At 45.9% G+C, this 21,504-nt stretch overlaps 1 protein-coding gene across 1 annotated transcript in view; it reads left to right on the forward strand.

Moving 5' to 3' along the window:
* The window catches only part of SATB2 (SATB homeobox 2), a 156,011-nt gene that overhangs the window by 52,733 nt on the left and 81,774 nt on the right, over nt 1-21,504 (forward strand). The window contains exons 3-6 of the mRNA XM_015569155.1: nt 4,134-4,260; nt 5,848-5,971; nt 18,062-18,164; nt 20,243-20,250. Of these exons, the coding sequence (XP_015424641.1) occupies nt 4,134-4,260; nt 5,848-5,971; nt 18,062-18,164; nt 20,243-20,250 (362 nt within the window). The remainder of the gene's footprint in view (nt 1-4,133; nt 4,261-5,847; nt 5,972-18,061; nt 18,165-20,242; nt 20,251-21,504) is intronic.

Consider the following 21,504-nt stretch of genomic DNA (forward strand, 5'->3'; position numbering starts at 1 on the left):
GCCCCACACGTGAGCTACTGTGACGTGGAGGATACTGAGGAGAGCAAGCATGTGGTAATCGAAGGGAATCTGGGCTTCGTTCCTTCAGATTTCCCATTGCCCCATGAAAAGTGTTGAAACTCGATACCTAGTGGCGAAGGTCTGAGGGAGAAGTTGGAGGTGCACTTTCAGCAAACTTGGTGGTGCGGCACTGAGGGGAAAGAGAGTGTGGAAGTGCAATTGTTAGAGAAGGGAGATCTGAGTCTACTCGGGTGAAAGGAAAGGAGACGTTGAGGAGTAAGGATGGAGGCATTGAAGTGGGTGGGGGTAGAGGATTGATGTCCAGTCCCCTCTGTGACTTATAATAACGAGGCCTTTTACCGGCACATGACCAGATTAAAAAGGGAAAGGTAACGAAGATGGAAAAATATCCTCGAGTCAATATCTTTTTAAATAAGTGAACTCTATCTTCTTTTTAAGAAGCATTAAAATCATCTGAATAATGACTGTAAACAGTTGTTGAGATTAATTACATCCAGGCTCTGTGCTAAAGGCTTTCCCTTTATTCTGCACTAGAATCCTAGGAGGTCCGTACTTTTATTGTTCCGTTTTACAGGTGAGAAGGTTGAGGCATGGAGGAATGAAGTAACTTGCTGAGCCCACACATTTAGTAGGTGGAGGGGCCTGGATGTGAACGGGGGCTGTTAGATTTGGCCGCTTGTGTTCTTAGTCATTGTGCTCTCCTGCTTCCCAACTTGATTTTTGAACTTATCCTGCAGAGTTCAGTGTACAACTGAACAATAGAAGAGGTGCATCTATTAAGAAGTTTTGATACTTCTTAAAAAGTAGAATCCATTTATTTAAAAAAATATTGACACGAGGCTATTTTTACGTCTTCATTATTATAAGTCACAGAGGAGGACTGGACTTATATAAAATCCCAATTTGATTTCCTCAATTAACACTTGACTCCTAGTCCAAATCATATTTTTGCCTATTTTATATCAGAGAAGGAAGACTGTCGCTAAGGCATGTATTTCAGAGGGTTGCGTTGGTCTGAGTGCCTAGCACCGGCTGTGGGAACAGCCTCCTGGACACGGCTGTCCTAGCAGATCTGCCGCCTGCAGAACCTGGGACACAGGGGAGCCCAGGACAGGCTCCCAGGACTGGGGAGTTAGTCAGCAGGGTGCACACTCCCCATCGCCTGAAAATAGCTCTTCCGTCAGCAGCTCTCGTCTAAGGCAGAGACCAACCTGTAGCAGCTGCTCTCGGCGGAGGCATTGCGTGTTGTGAGGACACCTGTGTGTGTCTAATTCCAGCCCAAACAAGTCTCCTTCTGGCTCCCAATGTGGGGAGAGAATTTACCTAAATGGAGGCTACTATTTTCAGTAGAGTGATTTGTCTATCATTTCCTCCCCCTTCACTTGTCTTTTTTTTTTTAAGTATAATTTACATACAATAAAATATGCATATTGTTGGATTTTGTGAAATTTGACAACTTTTATACTCATTCAACCACCAACCAAAAGAAGAGAATTCTCTTCTGTCCCTTCCCAGTCAATTGCCCCTGCCACCCAGGCAACCACTTTCTGAGGTTGAGCTCTTAGATGAGTCTGGCCTGTTTTGCATTTTATGTAAATGAAATCATACAGAAATAGTGTGTTGTTTCTAGCTGCATTGTTGTTTCATCTTTTTTAAAAAGGTATATTTTTATTGATTTCAGAAAGGAATGGAGAGGGAGAGAGAGAGAGAGAAATATCCATGATGAGAGAGAACCATTGATCGGCTGCCTCCTCACACCCCACACTGGGGATTGAGTCCACAACCCGGGCATGTGTCCTGATCAGGAATCGAACCATGACCTCCAGGTTCATAGGCCGATGCTCAACCACTGAGCCCGCCGGCCGGGCGTGGTTTATTCTTACAGTGGGACCCTCTTCAGTAAAAAGGAGTGGACAAGGCCACATACAACAGCACAGATGCATCTCTTCTAGGCTTGTACATTGCACTCTGCAGGATTCATTCACCTCGTATTATCTTTGCATCCGTAGTAACCAAAGTGACCCACAGAATCAGCTTCTGCTACTTGCCTTTCATCGTCCACGATTGCCAGCTTCGTTTTCATCCCTCTCTCACCTCTGACAATGAAACGTCATGTCGTTAGAACGTGGCCAGTTTATACTCAACCAATGGGCTACCACGGTCATGACTCTTAAAGGAATTTAAAACAGTGGAGTGGTTCTTTTTTAAAAGGAAATATGTTAGACATGTGACATGGTATCTCCTTAGTATGTTCACGTGTCAGAAGTAGAAGAAGCATGGAGGCAGCCCCCGCCCCTCGTGGGTGGCTGTCCGGCGGGCCCGGATGCGCATTTCATGGCTACTGCATGCTGCGTGCTGTGCACTTTTCATTGTCATGAGAGGGAATGTTAGCACAACCGTCCCCACAAGAAAACAGCTTTTCTTGGCAAGTGGAACATGACTGAAGGAGCCAGCACTGGAGACATACGGTACCATGAATGAGAGCTGTGTTCCTTTATTGGAACCGAGTCCAGGCACTATTTATACTGCAGCATATTCAGCACCAGATTGTTCAAGCTTAATACTGAAACAGTGCATCATTTTAATATTTTTGTTCTGTTTACCCCCTGTTTTCAAGCATTATGTCAAGCATTGCGCACTCATTTACTTCATCTTGGACAGGACGTGGCCTGACCAGGGAGTTCACCTCCTATTATTGGGATTTCACCCCATAGCTAGAAGGCGTTATTTTGTGAAGCTTTTAAACATTCACTTGAGTATGTAGGTGTCCTCTCTCTCTGATAACACAAATATTTTTTAAAAGAACAGTGTATTTGGACTTACCTGTATTGTCAAAACTAAAAGTAAAAACGCTGTGTTACTTCTATCACTAATGAGAGAGAGAGAGAGAGAGAGAGAGAGAGAGAGAATTTCTAAAGGCCTGGGACCATTTGATTTTTCATAGCACACAAATAAAATTTTCATTACTCTGTGTTTGTGAAATGAGTTTTTCTTTATTTTTTCCTCTTTAATGTTACGTGTGCCCAGAGAAGATGGGTCCAGCTTAAGAGGAAATTAGCATTTTCAGGACATGCTGCCGAAGCTGTCTCGTGAACCCTCCTGTGACAAGGGTATCCCTAATATCGCTGTTCTATGAAGCCTGAGCTTGACCAGGATTTTATTCTCTCTCCGTTGTCCTGTGTGTGCCGTCTGTCATGGGAACCCACAGGGAAAGGGGACCATTGTCATTCTGAAAGAACTGAGGAGCCTGGCCGGCTGGCTCAGTGGTTGAGCATCGACCTATGAACCAGGAGGTCATGGTTCCATTCCCGGTCAGGGCACATGTCTGGGTTGTAGGCTGGATCCCCAGTGGGAGGCATGCAGGAGGCAGCGGATCAATGATCCTCTCTCATCATTGATATTTCTCTCTCTCTCACCTTCTCCCTTCCTCTCTGAAATCAATAAAAATATTTAAGAAAAAAGATAAAAAGTGCTGAGGCATTAGAAAAGAAGGAAGTTGAAGGCACGTCTGCTCTTTGCGATCTGTGGTCAGCCCCTGTGCTGTTGGCGAACACCCCCTCTGCCCGGTGCAGTGCAATCTGGGCATGAACTCGAACTGCTCCGTCAGCTCCGAGCGCCGCTCACCCTGGGCTCACACCACAGTCAGGATGTGACGGTGTCTGTGCCGAGCCCACACGCAGGAATTTTCTTGTACAATTCCAGACCAGATCTCCTATTTACTTAAGGCTTGCTTTTTTTCTCTCTCTCTCTCTCTTCTGGTCTATGAAATCAGCAGTCTGGTATATTTAGCCTCCGGCTTAAGTTAGAGTGTGAATCGAGACTTTGGGGGAAGGAAGTGTCCTTATGGTTTGCTAAGTAATTTAAGAAACAGGAAAACATGAAATAACCGATTGTCCGTGATTGAACCTCATCCCTTTCTTCTCCTCTTCCCCGGGGCGCTGGCTCACTCCACCGTCGGCCAGAACGAAAGGGGTTATTGCCCTGGGCTGTAAAATTTCTCCCAGTGGGGCCTTGCCTGTTGACTCTGGAGTGACCTTCTTCACCGCGAACAAACAGCGGCAGGTTTAATAAATGGCAGAGAGGTGTTTATGATGTTTCTCTTCCCCGCGCAGGAATAATCAAGCTGGGCAGGTGGAACCCGCTCCCGCTCAGCTATGTGACCGAGGCCCCCGACGCCACGGTGGCCGACATGCTGCAGGACGTCTATCACGTCGTGACGCTGAAGATCCAGCTGCAGAGGTGGGTCCGCATGTCTGTCCTCGCGCCTGTCCCTCCGTCAGGGCGTCACCCCGGAGCCCAGCGCGTCTGTCTGTGCGAGTGTGAAATGGGAAAAAGAGAGAGAGAGAGAGAGAGAGAGAGAGAGAGAGAGAGAGAGAGAGTGAGCAGGCGCGGAGGGGCCTTCCCCAGGCATCTTTATCCTCCACATTCCAGCCGGGTTAGGGTTTGTTTTCAGAAGCAGCGGAGTGGTAACCCGGGGAAGGGAAGCTGACAAATCATTACAGATCTGCGGCCCATAAGGGGAGGTCCCTGCCGCCCTGCTCCCATGGGTCCTCCTGGGAAATGCTTGGAGGATGAAATACCTCCCCGGTCTCAGGTTTGTGTGCTGAGGGGTGAGTGTTCTGCCGTGGGAGAGACTTACTAAAAATCCCCGGCACTGGATGCCTCTTCCCCTCTTCCTCTCTCTGATGGGCTGCAGAGATTCTGGGAATGGTGACTGTCTCCCACTCCCCCCCACCCCCCATACAGCATCCAGAACAAATGGTGCCTCTTTCAAAGACTCCAGAGCAGTGGTTCTCAACCTTGGCTGCACATGAGAATCACCTGGGAATCTTTTTAAAATCCTGATTTCTGGGCCTCATCCTCCAGAAATTCTGTTTCTTTGCTATGGGGTGGGGCCACAACATGAGTAACAAAGAAACAGAATTTCCGGAGGATGAGGCCCAGAAATCAGGATTTTAAAAAGATTCCCAGGTGATTCTCATGTGCGGCCGAGGTTGAGAACCACTGCTCTGGAGGCCCTCTGCAGAGCCTGCTCCTGTGCATGCCTGCGAGTCACGTGATTTCAACCCTGTCCTGTAGTGTGAAGGCTTTGGATTTGCTGCTTTCGGAGAACCTGTGCTCTGACAGGAGCACCGATAGCTTTGGTGTCTTCTTTTAAAAGTTCTGTTTCGGGGAGGAAAGCCACATCTCTGCATCATTCTGTGAGAGTGAAGGTTGGGCTTTTAAACTTCAAGTCTGATGGAGCATCGCTTGACATTTAGCCTTAGGGAGGCCCAGTCATTCCATTTGTATCCTGGAAGTTTATACTCCCACGGCCACACCACTTCCTTCAGCAGATGAGGGAAATCTTATTTTTAAAAATTAGCAAAAGTCCAAAGGGGCTTTTTCTCTCAGGCTAGCGTGAGCAACTGCTGGGCTCTGTCAGGGGCCTAGAGAAGCCGGTTTCTGCCCCCCTTCCCTATTTGGGGCCCACACTGGGTTTCATTCTTTAGCAGTTTTACTTTTAAAAATATATATATTTTTATTGATTTCAAAGAGGAAGGGAGAGGGAGAGAGACATAGAGACATCAATGATGAGAGAGAATCATTGACTGGCTGTCTCCTGCATACCCCCTACTGAGGATCCAGCCTGCACCCCGGCCATGTGCCCTGACCAGGAATCAAACCATGACTTCCTAATTCATAGGTTGACACTCAACCACTGAGCCACGCAGGCCGGGCCTTTAGCAGTTTTTCTAGTGCTGCCATGGGGCCGGGAGGGACCCATACCTCTGCAGTCAGGCCCTTCATTAAGGTTTGCCTGTTCCTTCTCGCTGTGTTTTCCAGTTGCTCGAAGTTGGAAGACTTGCCCGCGGAGCAGTGGAACCACGCCACCGTCCGCAATGCCTTAAAGGAACTGCTCAAAGAGATGAACCAGAGCACACTAGCCAAAGAATGCCCTCTCTCCCAGGTCAGTATCCCGGGGGTGGGGGAACGGGGAACGGGGAATGCCACGGGGGACCATCCTGCGGGAGGGCACACCGGCTTCGACAGCTGTGTTTTATTTATAGAGTCGCACTGCATTTTGGTTGGAAAACTATGGAGATTGTGGTGCTTTTTGTTGTAGCATAGAAGATACCAGTCACTGAAAGCTTTGATGTAGTGGGAGTGTATTACAACCTTCTACATCTACAATCTTTATCTTTTCATTTGTATTCTAGAAGGTAGGTATCAGTGTCTCCATTTTATAGATGAAGAAATCCAGGGAGAAGCACTCGACCTGCCTGAGCTTGGTCGGCTGGTTCAGTGACACACTGAGCATCACCTGCCGGCGCTCAGGTTCCACATCACTGCATTACCTGCTCAGTGGACTGAGTTAGCCACGCCCCACCCACCTTTATTTATTTCTGTTTACTTATTGTCTAGCAGAGAGGTGATCTGTGCATCACACACATTTGTCGGGATTTTGTAGTGAATTCACCGGGCGGAAGTGCACTGGGAGAAGAAGTGATGCTGCACTTCTAGTGACCTGGTCGTAGACCAAAACCAGAGACTGAGAGGATCGCAGGGGGAAGCAGCAGAAAAAAGGGCTGCTTCTCCGTTTGTGTCCATGGGCAAGGCCCCACTCTTCTGAACGATGAGATAACATGTTGGTGGCCAGAGGCACTGGCTTAGAACCGTGGCGACATGAACTCAGGTTGAGATGAGTTAAAGCCACTCCTGGAAGTCCACTTCCCGGTGTGAGTTGCTACACTTGGTGTAAGACAACAGGTTACTTACCTGCCTGTGAAGCTCACGGGAAGGTGATGCAAACCGTAGAACCGGAGCTGGTTCTGGGATGATGGAATCTTGGGGAGAAGCAGGGAGCCTGGTGGTTCAGAGCGTGTCTTCTGGAGGCAGGTGGATCTAGATTCATGTCTTGGCTTATGTCCTCTATGACCTCACCTTTATGAGCCTATTTCTTTGTAAGCGAAACCAGGATAGAAATATTCTAAGTCATAGAGTGAGAGCTATTTTGGCCTGCTACATGGTATGCAGCGATGTTCTATGAACAGTATCAGCTGTTATGATGGAGACATCATATTGTTGGAGTGAACAATTTTTTTTGTGTGTGTCTTGGGGTGTGTTTTAGTATTTAGACCCTCTGAGACAAATCATACTATTCATGTTTTTGCTCCCAAAATATCAGGGAGGCATGCATCTGAGTAGTAGGCAGCTAGCCAGAAAGGGAGGGGCACTAGTCTTCCTGATCTGCTCTTGAAACCATTGCACAGGTTGGTGAATGAAGTGAGTCAACCATGTCAGACCCATCTTTATTTATATGTATTTATTGCGCCCTTCCCCTGTCTCGCAGAGAGGTGGTCTCTGCATCATACACATTTGTAGGGATTTCGTAGTGAATACTCCAGGTAGAAGTGCATCTGGAGAAAGAGCGATACTGCATGTTAAGTGAACTGATCATAAACCGGTACTGTGCCTGCATTGGTGCTTACCGTGCACACCCAGGCCATTTCAGTGCCTACCTGTAGGGATGTATGCAGGTGCTAAGGCTGTTGCTAGAAATTTGATTTATTCCAATGTGATAGCTCATGAAGTTATAAAAAATAATTATTCTTGAATTATTCTGATCATACGCAGGGACTGAATAAAGAGCAGCTTAGGAAAAGAACTTTCAATCATTTGTCTTGATTTCACAATTAGTCACAATGAATTGCCTCTTGGATTTACGTACATGGAAGTCAGAATGGGCTTTGCCTGGAGGAGGACAAGCTCCTAACTTAAGTATCACCAACTCAGAGTTTTATCCAGGGCTTTTAAGGCCGATGGAAATTTGGCCCAAACTGATCTATCATGATGATCAGGCCTGATTATAACTATGACATGTGACTGGAGAGAGGGCAAGAGTGGAAAGAACCCAGAGCAGAGGCCGAGAGCCCTGAGCCCCGAGGCCTGTTCTTTGATGCCGGGCGCGCGATCCTGGCGAGGCCTGCGCTCCCCGAGCTCCATCAGACTCTTCTGTCAGTGCGACATGATCCTGTGGACACATCTTCCGTCCTTCACAGGGCTGCCTGGAGGTTCACATGACATCATCTCTGCTCCTGCTGTAAACAGAGCTCTCTCTCCATTTTCCGTGCCCATTGCTCGTCCACCTAGTTGCCTAACCTGAAAAGTTTCTTCTCTCATGTTTGAGCCTGTGGGTCCCACTGCCTCCACGTCGAAAACCGTCCTCCTTTGTGCCAGGGCCTTGTTGAGACTTCCCTCACCTCTCCTCTGAGATTCTTTAAGTTGTCATGTGTCATGACTTTTCTCCTGCCCCCTGCTGCTCCAGCCCTACTGCAGGCCATCTCCTGCCATGTAACCCTCCCGTCATCTCCGCCCCCTTCCCACACCCGGTCTGTCAGTAGCACAGACTCTGTAGCATGGCCTCTGAGAGCCATCGGAAGGCTGTCCACCTGACCTCCCACCAGAGCCATCTGCCCCCTCTACCTGCACCTGCTCTGTGCTCCAAACACATGGCATTAATAATTTGGAACATTGGCCATGGTTCAAACTTCACCAAAATATTCCTGAAGTGGGAGAAAGCGAACTAGTACCCTTGTACTTTGTGAGGTTACCAAAGTATCTTGTGTTATTTTTTTAAAAAATGTTTTCATTGATTTTTTTTTTTTTTTTTTTTAGGGAGAGGGGCAAGTAGAGGGATAGACAGATAGAAACATCGTTTGGTTGCCTCCTGCATGCCCCCTACTGGAGATCAAGCCCGCAACCCGGGCATGTGCCCTGACCTCTTAGTTCATGGGTTGACGCTAACCGCTTAGAACACCGGCTGGGCGTCTTGTATATTTAAGAAAAAATGTTATTATTGATTTTAGAGAGAGAGGAAGGGAGATGGAGAGAGAGAAAGAGAAACATTGATATGAGAGAGAAAAACATCAATGGGCTGCCTCCTGCATACCCCTTACTGGGGATCGAGCCCACAACCCTGGACACGCCCCAGCAGGGAATCGAACCTGTGACCTTTTGGTGCATAAGACAAGACTCAACCAACTGAGCCACACCGCCCAGGGCAGCTTCTTGTGTTATTTTAAAAATTCACACCAAGTTTATATTCTGCTCAATATACCGGTGTTTTTGATATTTAAAAAAAAAAGCCTTGGAAATCACTACCTGTAAAATTGCTAACCGTCTCCCATGCTTGTGGGACTGGCCCTTTAGGAGATGCACCGGGTTGGCCTCTGGCTCTGGCAGCCCTTGCACACACCTGCTGATGGCCCGGGGTCACCGTTCGCTCTCGCACGTGCTTTCCCCAGCGTGCACTGCTCTCTCCTGGTGAAATCTTTCAAATCCCCGTGGAAAGTCAGCGCTGGGGCAGGACTCTGACCTCCGCTTGAAGTATGGCTTCTGCTCTCGGTAGTCTCCGCACACCCCTCTGTCCCGGCGCTAATCCTGGCCCACTGTCCTGGGGTCTGCCTGTCCCATCACGGATGAACTGCCCACAGTCGCAGACACCAATGGGAACATGTTTATCGTCATGTCCCCATTCAGCACAACGTGTTTCTTCCCCGTAGCTGAGGCTCTAAGGCTGGAGTTCACCTCAGCCCTATTGACCTTCTGGGCTGGCCCCGTCTTGGTGGTGGGGCTGTCCGCGTGTTGTAGGATGTCTAGAGCATCCCTGGCCCCCACCCCCTAGATCAGTAGTTCTCAACCTTCTGGCCCTTTAAATACAGTTCCTCATGTTGTGACCCAACCATAAAATTACTTCCGTTGCTACTTCATAACTGTAATGTTGCTACTGTAACGAATCGTAATGTAAATATCTGATATGCAGGATGGTCTTAGGTGACCCCTGTGAAAGGGTTGTTTGACCCCCAAAGGGGTCGCGACCCACAGATTGAGAACCGCTGCACTAGATGCTAGTAGCATCCCTCTCCCTCCCCCACCCCCATTGTGACAACCAGAATGTCTCCAGACATTGCCGGGTGCCCTGTGAGGGAGCACTGTCACTCTCTCGTGAGAACCACTGCTCTGACGGTGTAAAGAATTCAGGATGGTCCAGCGGGTGTGGCTCAGTGGTTGAGTGTCGACCTATGAACCAGGAAGTCATGGTTCAATTCCCAGTCCGGGCACATCCCCAGGAAGTCATGGTTCAATTCCCAGTTGGGGCACACGCCCAGGTTGTCGGCTCAATCCCCAGTGTGGGCCGTGTAGGAGGCAGCAGACAAGTGATCCTCTCTCATCATTGATGTTTCTCTCTCTCTTTCTCACTCCCTTCCTCTCTAAAATAAATAAATAAACAAACAAGTAAATAAATAAATGAAGAGTTGAGTAGAAAAGTGTTGTGGAAAGTGCTGTGCGATGTAAGGGTTTAGTAATGTGACAGTGTCCTTGGCAGCCCTGCAATGTCTTCAACTAGCCACAGTGACTGCAGTCAGCTAATAGGTGATGCCCAGCATAGTTGTAGTCAAGCGGATTGGGAATGCTGTTTAGATTTGGGGGGATTTGACTTGGGCTTCTGGTGTGCTGTGTGATTTTGATTTCAAAGGGGGAGTCCTCAGCCAGCATAGGCACGGAATGTGGGCCCCTCCCTAGTCCTGCAGGTATTACCCTCACATGCCCCAGATTGTTCACCTGCGTCACATGGCTGGACTGCATTTAGACAACCTCACTTATTCTGTTGGAGGTTGCAGTAGAAGAGGTGCAGTGGATTGATTTCTTGAAGTTCAACCTGTGGAACATGAAAAAGAACGCATTTCTGTTCTAAGAAGGTGAAAAGGTAATTGAGCAGTGCACTCCACCAGCATGTGGAGCCCTGAGTAAGCGCCTGGCACTTTGCGGTGGGCTGGGGATATGGTGGTGACGATGGGGACCAAGCCTTCTATCTAGGAGGAGGAGAGCGAAGCACACAGCACTACTTGCTTCAAAGGTGAAAGGTTGGCTATTGGGATATTTAAAATAGACTCCACTCATGAGTAAATGGTGTCTAGTTTTATTTTTTTTTAAATATATTTTTATTGATTTCAGAGAGGAAGGGAGAAGGGGCGGGGAGAGAGAGAGAGAGAGAGAGAAAGAAACATCAATGATGGAAGAGAATCATTGATCGGCTGCCTCCTGCATGCCCTACATTGGGGATCGAGCTCCCAACCTGGGCATGTGCCCTGACTGGGAATCAAACCGTGACCTCCTGTTTTTAAATAATTCTTCCTTATTACCACCAAACCAAACCATTTTAGATCTTTCCTCACTCAAATTTGGCAGTTGCAAAAAGGAATGACTCAGTGGCTAATATAGCCTTTCCTGAACTTCCCAGTGGGCTGCAGTTCAGAAGAGCACCCCGGACAGTGGAAGAGTGGGAAGTCCATGCAAGGGCAGATGAACACATCTCTGTGGCTTATTTATAATTAATTGAGGGAGAGTTAAATGATAAAACCCCAGGCCTCAGGGTTTTGATCCATTGAAATAAGGAGAGCTCACAGTCCCTGCCTTGTCAGCCTCAGAGGTTAGGATGACCAAAGGGAATGGCTGAAAAGACCATCTTGTTGATGAAAATTGCATTGAAAGAACAAACAATTTGTGAATGAATGCACCTCCCAATGTCCCTTTGCCCGCCCCCTCTCCCCAACCATGCTCTCTGTGACTCTAGATATGCTTAAATTTTTTTGTGTGATAAAATACATATAACATGAAGTTTATATTTTAAACCATTTTTAAGTTTACAATTCAGTGTCATTAATTAATTCACAGTGTTGTGCAACCATCACTCCCGTCTGTTTCCACACTTTTCATCATCCCACAGAGAGAGTCTATGTCCATGAAGTTATAATCCCTCGTCCCCTCTCCTCCACAGCCCCTGGGACCCCTCTTTTAGCTCCTGTCTCTGTGAATGTGCTTATTTTGGCACCTCATAAAAGTAAGGTCATAGAATAATTGTCCTTGTATGTTGGCTTATTTCAAGCATGTAGATATGTTTTCAAAGCTCTGTCCCATGTCCCTAGTTGCGGTTCTACTGTCAAGTATTCATGGAATAAAATGACTGACCAGCGTTACTGACCTGCGAACACTAGATTTCCAGTATGATGGTGGAATAGCATTGCTAGTCTTCTTTAGAAAGAGGCTGTAAGATAATTATTTCTGTTGCCCTGGCAAGCACGGTCCATTTGGGGATCATTAGAGGACTAACTTACATGTACCATATGCCAACATAATCGGGCGGTGAAATCAGGCAGCCAGTTGGGTCAGGAGAAGAAAACCAGTTGATCGTGTCTCATCTACAGACAAGCAGATGATAACTTCTGGGCCAGTCTTGTGCTAACCAGTTGCCAATTGTCTGTTCAGTTGAATCTTAAATTCGCGTATGAAGTGAGGATGCACCCTGTCTTGTAGTAACCAGCTCTCAGTTGTTATTTTCATGCGAAGTTGTTTTAGTTCGAGGCCCAACCTCATGAGCTCAGGTTGACGGAGGCTCTGGCAGCTTGAAAGAACGCCTGAGTGGGTGATGGAGGGACCATGTGAAGTGATTGCACGGAGGGGAGAGAGCTGGCATCCATTGATCCCGCATCTTGTGTTAGCACTTTTCCACGCATCATCTCCCCGAATCCTGACACCCTTCCGAGGCAGGTGTCTGCACCCCAGACCCCCAGAGAAGGGGCCACCATTCGATACACATGCGTCTCCGCGGTTATTTTGGAGGGAAGCTCTCCCATGGAGGCTTCTTACGCCCCAAAGCCCGGAGGCGCTGGTTCTTTCAGCGCCGATGGTAACGGTTTTCCACTCGGATCATGGATCACGTAGCTTAGAAAGGGCTGGAAAGCCATGGTGGGAGGCTGCCGGATGGCATCAAGTGAGTTTTTCATGACCAAGTAACTCCTCCACATCAGGTTTCATTTCTTCACCGTACTTAATTGAAGTATCCTTATCATCTCATGTTCAGGATGTTATTTAGCATATCACAGAGCAGCACGAAGAAGCCGAACATGAGCAACAAACGCACTCATTAGTTATCACCTGCGTCATGCTGTCCTCCAGGTTAGTGTGGGCCAGGAGGCCGGAGATGCCGGCTCTCCCTTACTCTCACACTCTTCTTGCTAAACAGGACATTTGCACTGGCAGAACATTTAACCATCCACTTTGCTTTTAAAATGTTCTTTTTTAGAGCAACGGTATTATGTGTCTGCAGGTTGGCTACTCTTATTATAACATTCCTGTTCAAACAAATCTCACTGAGCCACGGGGAAGGCAGTGAAGAATAGTCTATTCTTGTATCTGTCTCTTTTGGGGGAAGGAGAGGGGATCCTCAGATCTTTCTAAGTGTCTTGTACAGATCATCTTAGTTCATGGTTATTGTTTTGCTTTTCCTATTAAGTTTGATTCCTTAGTTTTCTCTGACTCGAAACTTAGTCCTCTCATAGAAGGGGCCTGAGGTCACACCGTTGTTTTACTTTCCGTCTCCTTGTTCCCTGCCTTGTCTAAAGAATTGATTGCAGTGTCCAGTGTTGAGCGTGTGCTGGCAGATGGAGGTGATGGGGAATACGTCCTTCCTTTCATTCATTCGCTTCCCTTCTTAAGAGACCCAGGACACAGTGGGGCCTGGTAGTGGTGTCTCTTTGTGGGGCTACGCATTGCTTTTTGACTTTGGACAAGATGCTACATTCTGAGCTTCGTGCCCTCAATTTGAAAATTGGAACCTTAGTTCTAAGCACAGGTGACATCTGTTCTCTGACTAGTGAAAAAACCACACGAATGTGGTTAACGTTTGTCTGAGGAACCTAAAACAAAATTTCTTTTTAGATAAGGCAGTCTACTTAGCTGCCTTATCTATTAGTATTATTATTATATTATAGTATTACTATATATTATAGTATACTATATATTATAGTATTACTATATATTATAGTATACTATATATTATATTATTATATAATAGTATTACTACTATTAGTAGTATTATTATATGCTTTTGCAACTTGGCGTGGAGCAAATTCAAATGAGCTAGTAAAGTTTGGTGTAGCTAGTTCTGGTATATTTTGATTTCTCAAATACCTCCTTTTATATAAAAAACACCCCAAAACTTGCAAATATTAGTGGCAAATGATGTGTCAGAGTGATTGCAAATGAGGACACTTTGATTATACGCCCCATCTACAGTCTTCATATTTATAATCTCACGATTAATTACAAAGAAGTCTGGAACTTCCAGAACATTTCTGTAGTTGGCAGGATATGTTAAGCCTTCCTATTTATTTTAACACATAATATTTTCCCCAAAAGTAGCTGTGGTGTAGCCCTATCCATGTGATGTTCCTGGCTGTGACCAAGTATCTGAGGGGCTGCCTTGACTTCCCATTGTATGTGTGTCCTCCCATTCTTTCTTATAGCCTGCTCCATGCAACATGAAATGAGATCAGCCCTAGCCAGTATGGCTCAGTGGGAGGAGCGTAGCCTTGCGGACTAAAAGGTCCCAGGTTTGATTCCAGGCAAGGGTTGCAGGCTCAGCCCCTGGTGTGGGGCATGCAGTAGGCAGCCAATCAATGATTCTCTCTCATCATTGATGTTTCTATCTCTGTCTCCACCTCCCTTCCTCTCTGAAATCAATTAAAAATATATTTTTGAAAAAAAGAAGAAATGAGCTCAGTATATGCACAGTTACTTTAATATAACCCTCCATAAAGCACAGCCCTTTGGTTAGCCAACACATAACAGTGCACTGACCTTTTTGACGTGTAGCAGCATGCGTTATATTGACTTGGACACTCAGGGTTTGGTTGCATTCTGGATTGGAAGAGATCTTCCCTGTTCATTTATCAGGAAGGTGTGGGGATGCTAAAAGTTCTGTGGTTGCTCGAGAATGACTGGAAAACATAAAAGAGCAACGGAAACTGCAGAATTATATACGTCTTTGAAAAAGCAGTAAATGGAAATTAGATCTTTTTGGCAGGGTAGTTGGTGGGGGAGATTTTAATCATTACTCATTCCATTTTGCAGCAACTGTATCTCATCAGGTCTAACATGCTACTGATGGTAAGGTGCGTCTCAGCTTCAGGGACGGTAAAGGTTTAAAGCATGTGGTGGAGAATGGTGACACGTGGCAAACCCGGGTTCCCTGTGCCCACCCTCTGGAGAGCGTGCTTCCTTGTCAAGGCTGCATGTGCTGCGTCTGCCGTAGCCCCCTACAGTGTTGTTTATAAGGAGTTAAGTTTCGATTTTTAAAAAATAAGTTGAGATTAACATGAAGTTGACCTTGTCAATACTAGAATATTCTAGTGAGGCCTAGTAATTCAGACTCGGGCTATGAGAATGTAACAGTCTAATGTAGGGTTAGGGCATGTCCATGTTTGAAACTGAAGTAATAGGGCATAGCATGACCTTGCATCTAACACATCCCCAAAATATACCTCTTCTGTCTTTAAAGCTCTCCGGGGGATTATACAACCTTTTATCAGTGAGACTTCTCCGAGTGTCAACTATGTGTAAAGACCTGTAGAGAACTAGTAGGAATAAAATTTGCCACAAATTGGAAGGGATCTTTCCAGTGACTAAAATATTCCCATTAGCTAGGAAGCTCTCTTCACTTCCTACCCGTAGTTCCTTGGCTCAGTTTATTTTTTGTTCTTCGATCAGTAAAGGTGAAAACCAATGTATCGTGCTCTGGGGAGGAGAACAGATCTGGCTGAGTCTCGGTACCACCTCCTTTTTAATTGAGCGTGAATGTGCCCCCAGCAGAGGACCTGGTGACAGAGCCGTGGAAAGCCAGCTGTTCATCTCCTCTCCACCTGGGTCGACGCTGGCGTTGGGCTGTGTCAGGGAAGGTGCCTGAGGAGCAGAGACAAAGCATGAAGGCAGGGAACGTGGACACGTGGACATGTGGACGGTGTGGGGCCCGAGTGATCGGGGTTGTGGCCTGTCCTAGGGTGGAGGAGTTGAGCTCCAGGCAGGGCCTGAGGCACTCCCCACCCCCATCTTTCTATTGCAGCAGGAAAGGGGACCCAACTGAAAGGCATTTTTGGGAAGACGGGCGCTGGTGCTTCTGAGCTCACCTTGGCCCTGGATGTGAAATCATTTGCAGCAAAGGCTTAGTGCTGACTCCTGCGTGGCTGTGTAGCCGGGGCCTTTCAGGGGGATAGCACCCCTACAGGCAGCTCCGAGATGACCAGTCCACTTGCCACGGTTCACAGCCACCAGGGTGGCGGTGCCTCTACTCCTAGGCGGCTTTCACGTTCAATCTTCTGTTATTATGACATTTCACTCTGGCATTTTAAAATTTCATCGCTGTCCCTTTTCGTCTCTTATATTTCAGTGACTCAGCTACCCCACATCAGCACTGTGGTAGACAGGGAGGACGAGAAAATGGAAACGGATACGGGCACTTCATCCCAGGTCTGGGTATCTCAGACCAGGACACAGAGAACAGCTCAGCCAGAGGGCACTGGCCCAGCTAGGACCAGACTCCTCCCGCCTTGGTTAATAGTATGCACAGCAGACCCCCCTCGGGAAGGTTCTGGTCCCACAGATCTTCCAGGGCAGCGGGCAAGGCCTGAAAGTTCGGCAACACACTTAGGCGCTCCTGGCTCTTGGCGCTCCGAGGGCTGCGCTCAGATCCTGAGTTGAGAGTTCTCATTATTTCCCCTTGGAGAGCAGAGCTGTCACTTAGAGATCAGAGACCGGGGGAGGGTGGCCATCTGCTCTGGGGAAAGGGCCAAAGGGGTTTCTGGGAATTGAATTAGGGCCCCTCCCCCACCAGCGCTGCACACCGATAGGAAAGAGGGAGCGGGTGGGCGCGCAGAGGGCGTTGTTTCCAATGGGCACGGGAGCCTCCTGGTGAATAACGTGCCATCCTCCGTTTCCTCAGCTCCTCTGCAGCAAGGCCACGAGACGCCCTAAGATTTCTCTCAGCTGCTTTGTATCTGGGGGTCTGTTTTAGAGAAAGATGAGTCCAAGGCAGGATATAAAACCTTCAGAGCTCCTGCATTGTTTATGTCCATTTGTTTTAGACAGAATCTGCAGCAATAAAACCTATTTATAGAACACACGCCTATCCTATCACACTCATTGAGGTGTAAGTTACTGTTTGCCACCAACGCTAGCCCGGACATGGTCTATTGCCTGAAAACATGGCTGTAGAAAGTTCACGGTGTGTGATCACCATTTTAGTTTCTCAGTGGTGAGTGGGTTACATCCCCTTCTCTTTCTACCCCAGTTGCGGAGGAGGAAGGGGAGGAGGAGGAGCGAGAGGAACCCAGTGGGAGGCACTCAGAAAGGCTAGGCTTGGATTCATTTTTGGTTGAAACATAGTACAAGTGTTAGGCCTAGTTTCCCTGGCTCCAAAATAGCACTGTTAATTTTTTCATTGGGTGAATTTTCACACCAGTGCTAATCACACGTTTCTATAAATTATATTAATTTAACTTATTTCCCTAAACGTTGTTCTGCAGCGTGCAGCACGGATGTTCCCTGGCTCTTGGCTCTCTGCGCTCGCTGCCGTTGGAGAGGGAACAGGCGCATCTGAAAGGCATTATTGGGGGACGGAGGCCGCGGCTTCGGGCCTCACCTGGTGCTCTGGTTCCTGAATCACAACTGTTCTCTCCCTGGGCATCGGCCGTGCGTGGCCTGCCCATCCATCTCTGACACTGTCCCTTATACTTTGACACATATTAGTTAAAGGGGTAGTAAATTTAGGTAATCTTACCTTTTGTTTTGGTTTATATATTTTTACTAATTTCAGAGAGGAAGGGAGAGGGAGAGAGAGACAGAAACATCAATGATGATAATCATCGATCGGCTGCCTCCAGCACGCCCCCTATTGGGGATTGAGCCCACAACCCTGGCATGTGCCCTTGACAGAATCGAACCTAGGACCCTTCAGTCCGCAGGCCAACGCTCTATCCACTGAGCCCCACCACCTAGGGCTAGGTAATCATATTTAGTGTTTAATAGTTTAGTTTGCAGGAGGGTGAGCCCTTCCAATTTAAAAGACAAAGGAGATTGGTTTGGGCGATTGTGTGCCCTTTTTTGTCCCTAAAAGGGTGTCCTCACATTTATGAAAAATAACTGTGTTTTTTTTTCTTTACAGAGTATGATTTCATCCATTGTAAATAGCACATATTATGCCAACGTGTCAGCAACCAAGTGCCAGGAGTTTGGGCGATGGTATAAGAAGTACAAGAAGATTAAAGGCAAGCTTTTTATTTTTGAAGCCTATTTTCAGTTTCTTAGGCTAATGAGTTGTTGAGTCTTTGGAATTTATGCTAATTTTAGGTATACTTTTAAAATGGAAATTTTATGTAATTTTTAATAAAGATAATATTCTTAATATTTCCATCAAGAGATCCCAGTTGACTTCCTTAAAACTAAGATGGTATTAGAACTAAAAGTAAAATTCTTTTTTGTTGTTGTTCTGTTTTGTTAATTCTCACCCAAGGATATATTTTTTCCATTGGTTTTTAGACAGAGTGGAAGGGAGGGGGCGAGACAGAGAGAGAAACATTGATGTGAGAGAGATACATCGATTGGTTTTCTCCCATATGTTCCCCCATCAGGGCCTGAAACCGAGGTATATGCCCTTGACCAGAATCAAATTCGGGACCCTTCAGTTTGCAAGCCAGTGGTCTATCCACTGAGCCAAACCCACTAGGGCTAAAAGTAAAATTCTTAGCATAATAGATGAGGTTTATAGTTTTCACAAGAGATGCTTGTGGGGGTTGAGATCTTTCAAAATATTTTGAAATGGTTTATTTCACATAGGCATGTTTATTTAAAAGCTAATCAATGAATCATTTCCACTTATATAGTAATGGAAGTTTAAAAGCAGTCATTCTAGGTTAAATCAGCACTTGTAGTTTAAGTAGCAACTACATATTAGAAGGATTGTTGTGGTCCCAGGAATTTTGGAGTCAGAAATGGAGTTTTGCTATTGTATTCGGAGACAGTTCTAGAGCCATCCATGGTTAAAGCAGAGGGACTTGTGTTCAAATCATTATCTTTCATTTGCCAGCTGTGTGAGCTCAAACATTTCTTAACTTCACCAAGACTCAGTTTCCTTATCTGAAAGTTGCAGTGATAAAAGTATCTAAGTTGCTGGCTAGCTAGTATTAATAACTTAATACTAGCACAAAGCAATCTCTTAATTAGTAGCTCTCCTACTATAACAATAATTAATAGCAGTAGTTGTACTACTAGTAATGTCTTACATGTGAAATTATGTCTGGTCCTGAATATACAACTCTGTTATATAATAAATGTCATGCGATTTAGACCATCCAGTCCTTTAAATATATTTGTGATATTTGGCCTTTGCACATATGTCAATGTTGGAAAAATTACGTTGTTCTCACCCCAGTTCAAATGCTGTTCAATTCAAACGCTGCTGGCCCCTGAGGGCACTTGGGGAATTTTTGGTAACATAATAGGTTGATGTTCACAGGTATTTCAGTACATATTATGCATAGTTATGACATCATCCATCACATTTCATTGTAGGTTCTCGTAGCCTTGTTGTTAATTCACTGCCCCATTGAGGGCCAATGGCATGGTTGGTGGGTAGTAGGTAACAGTGAAGGATGGATTTACTTGTTTTACTACAGCTGGTTCCTCTCGGGGTTCAGTGTGGAAGGGGCGCTTGCTGGTTGTTGAGCATTTGGGAGTTAGTTTACCAGGTTGCCTTTGGAGGCAAATTTTTGATTACAAAGGAGTGAGAGCATTTTATGCTAAATACACAACTTATAAAAATGTCAAAATGTTGAACTCCCAAAAGAAACGAAATCCACTGGAGACTGAGTTTTCAGATCTCTTTCTTTTCAACCCATTCTCAAATTCTTAGGACCTTCTAGATTCTGGCTCGGCACTTGCTTTAGAATATTATTAGTATTAACTCTTGTACAGGATACGATGAACAACTCCTCGCCACAAGACATGATTGCATGGTTCAGAAGGGTTTCTTTTCTGTAAGTGCTGTCTCCAAGTTTTTCTTTTAGCATAAGATGGTTCAAGTGCTTGAACATACCCTCTTCGGTTAAAAATCAACAGAATGTTTCAGCTCCAAGGTCACTTGTGGAATCCCATTTGCTCGCTGTTACGAGAGAACGCAAGAGCGTGTCCTTTAGTCGTCTGGAGTGTAAGCCCAGATTCAGAAAGACTGGAAACCCTTCAGTCTAGTGTTTCAGGATGGCCACTGCAGAGAGTGCGTGTGTCTGTGTGAGTCTGTGCACACACACCTTAACCCTTACGGCTTCTACTTTTCTCTTGTTTTCCTTAGCAATCCAGGTTTCTTTTCCTCTTTCTTTTCAAGATAGTAAATGCACAGTTAAATTGTTTAAGTGCCGTAAAAGCAGACTAAGACCTTGATTTCAATCAGGGGTCAAGGATCCACATACCTGGAGAGGCTGCCAGACGCTGTGTACACATGCTGTTCAGGGAGATGGAGCTAGTCATTCCTGCGGAAAGTGTGTGTATGCGAGCGTGTGTGTCGGTAGGAGGAGAACAGGGAAGGTTAAGGTATGTGTGAAGTAAACACAAGCTGCCGTAAAACAGTTCAAGTGGTGTTGATGCATCAGCCCGGGGGGTGGGAGGGAAAACAAAGCATTCTCGGCAGGTAGGAGGGTGTGCAGAAAATCCACACCCGAGAAGAGTGTTTTATTAACTCTCGACCCCCAGAGAAAAGCACGTGTTGGACCTACACAGACACGGTTCATTGGCTAGGAGCTTTATGCTCCAAATAGATGTTGCTGTGGGGGATCCTCTCTCATAGAATCCAGTTCTCACGAGAAAGTAATGATTGTGTGTGTAAGATTTCTGTTTGTGTCCATCCATTTTCAAAATGAAAAATAAATAAATAAAAAGAAGGAAATGGGTAGTAGCAAACCCAGAATTCCACCTCGGGGCTCTTCCTGAGAGCTGAGAAGTCAGCTCTCCCTGCTTCTGGCTTCCTCACCACCACCCCTCCCTCCTCGCTTTCAGCCCACAGTTACCTAGTTACGTGTCCCATGGCTGATAGTCAGCGTGGAAGGAAATCTCACGCTAACTCACTGATGTCCCAAACTGAAGGCCGGCTGCATTGTCAAATATGTTTCTTATTTTCTGCTAATGTCTGTTTTAATAAAACAGTGGGAACTAAATGGTTGCTTCTTAATCAAAACCACGATTTCCTAAACATAAGCCATGTGATTCTGTTACAAATTGCCACATATAGATCTCCTAGGTCAATTTTTTTTTCTCTTCTCATAGAAATAAATAAACAGTAAAATAATTATATACTCGGAAAGATCAAAGTAAATATGACTAAAACCTGGCAAAAATAAAAGTCTACTGGAAGGATTAAAAAAAAAAGATCAGATTGCAAATTCTATAGTTAATGCTTAAATAAATATGAGAAAAATGAACAATCAATAACTTGATATCATTAAAAACAGATGTAAAAACTATATACAAATGGAATTGTCTAAATTTTGAAGTAAACATTTTAATGTGCATTTTTTGAATTTGTTGTTTTTAAAGCTAAACTATTTACACTTGTTTTTT

The sequence above is a fragment of the Myotis davidii genome, unplaced genomic scaffold (assembly GCF_000327345.1).
Source record: "Myotis davidii unplaced genomic scaffold, ASM32734v1 scaffold945, whole genome shotgun sequence".
Taxonomy (NCBI): domain Eukaryota; kingdom Metazoa; phylum Chordata; class Mammalia; order Chiroptera; family Vespertilionidae; genus Myotis; species Myotis davidii.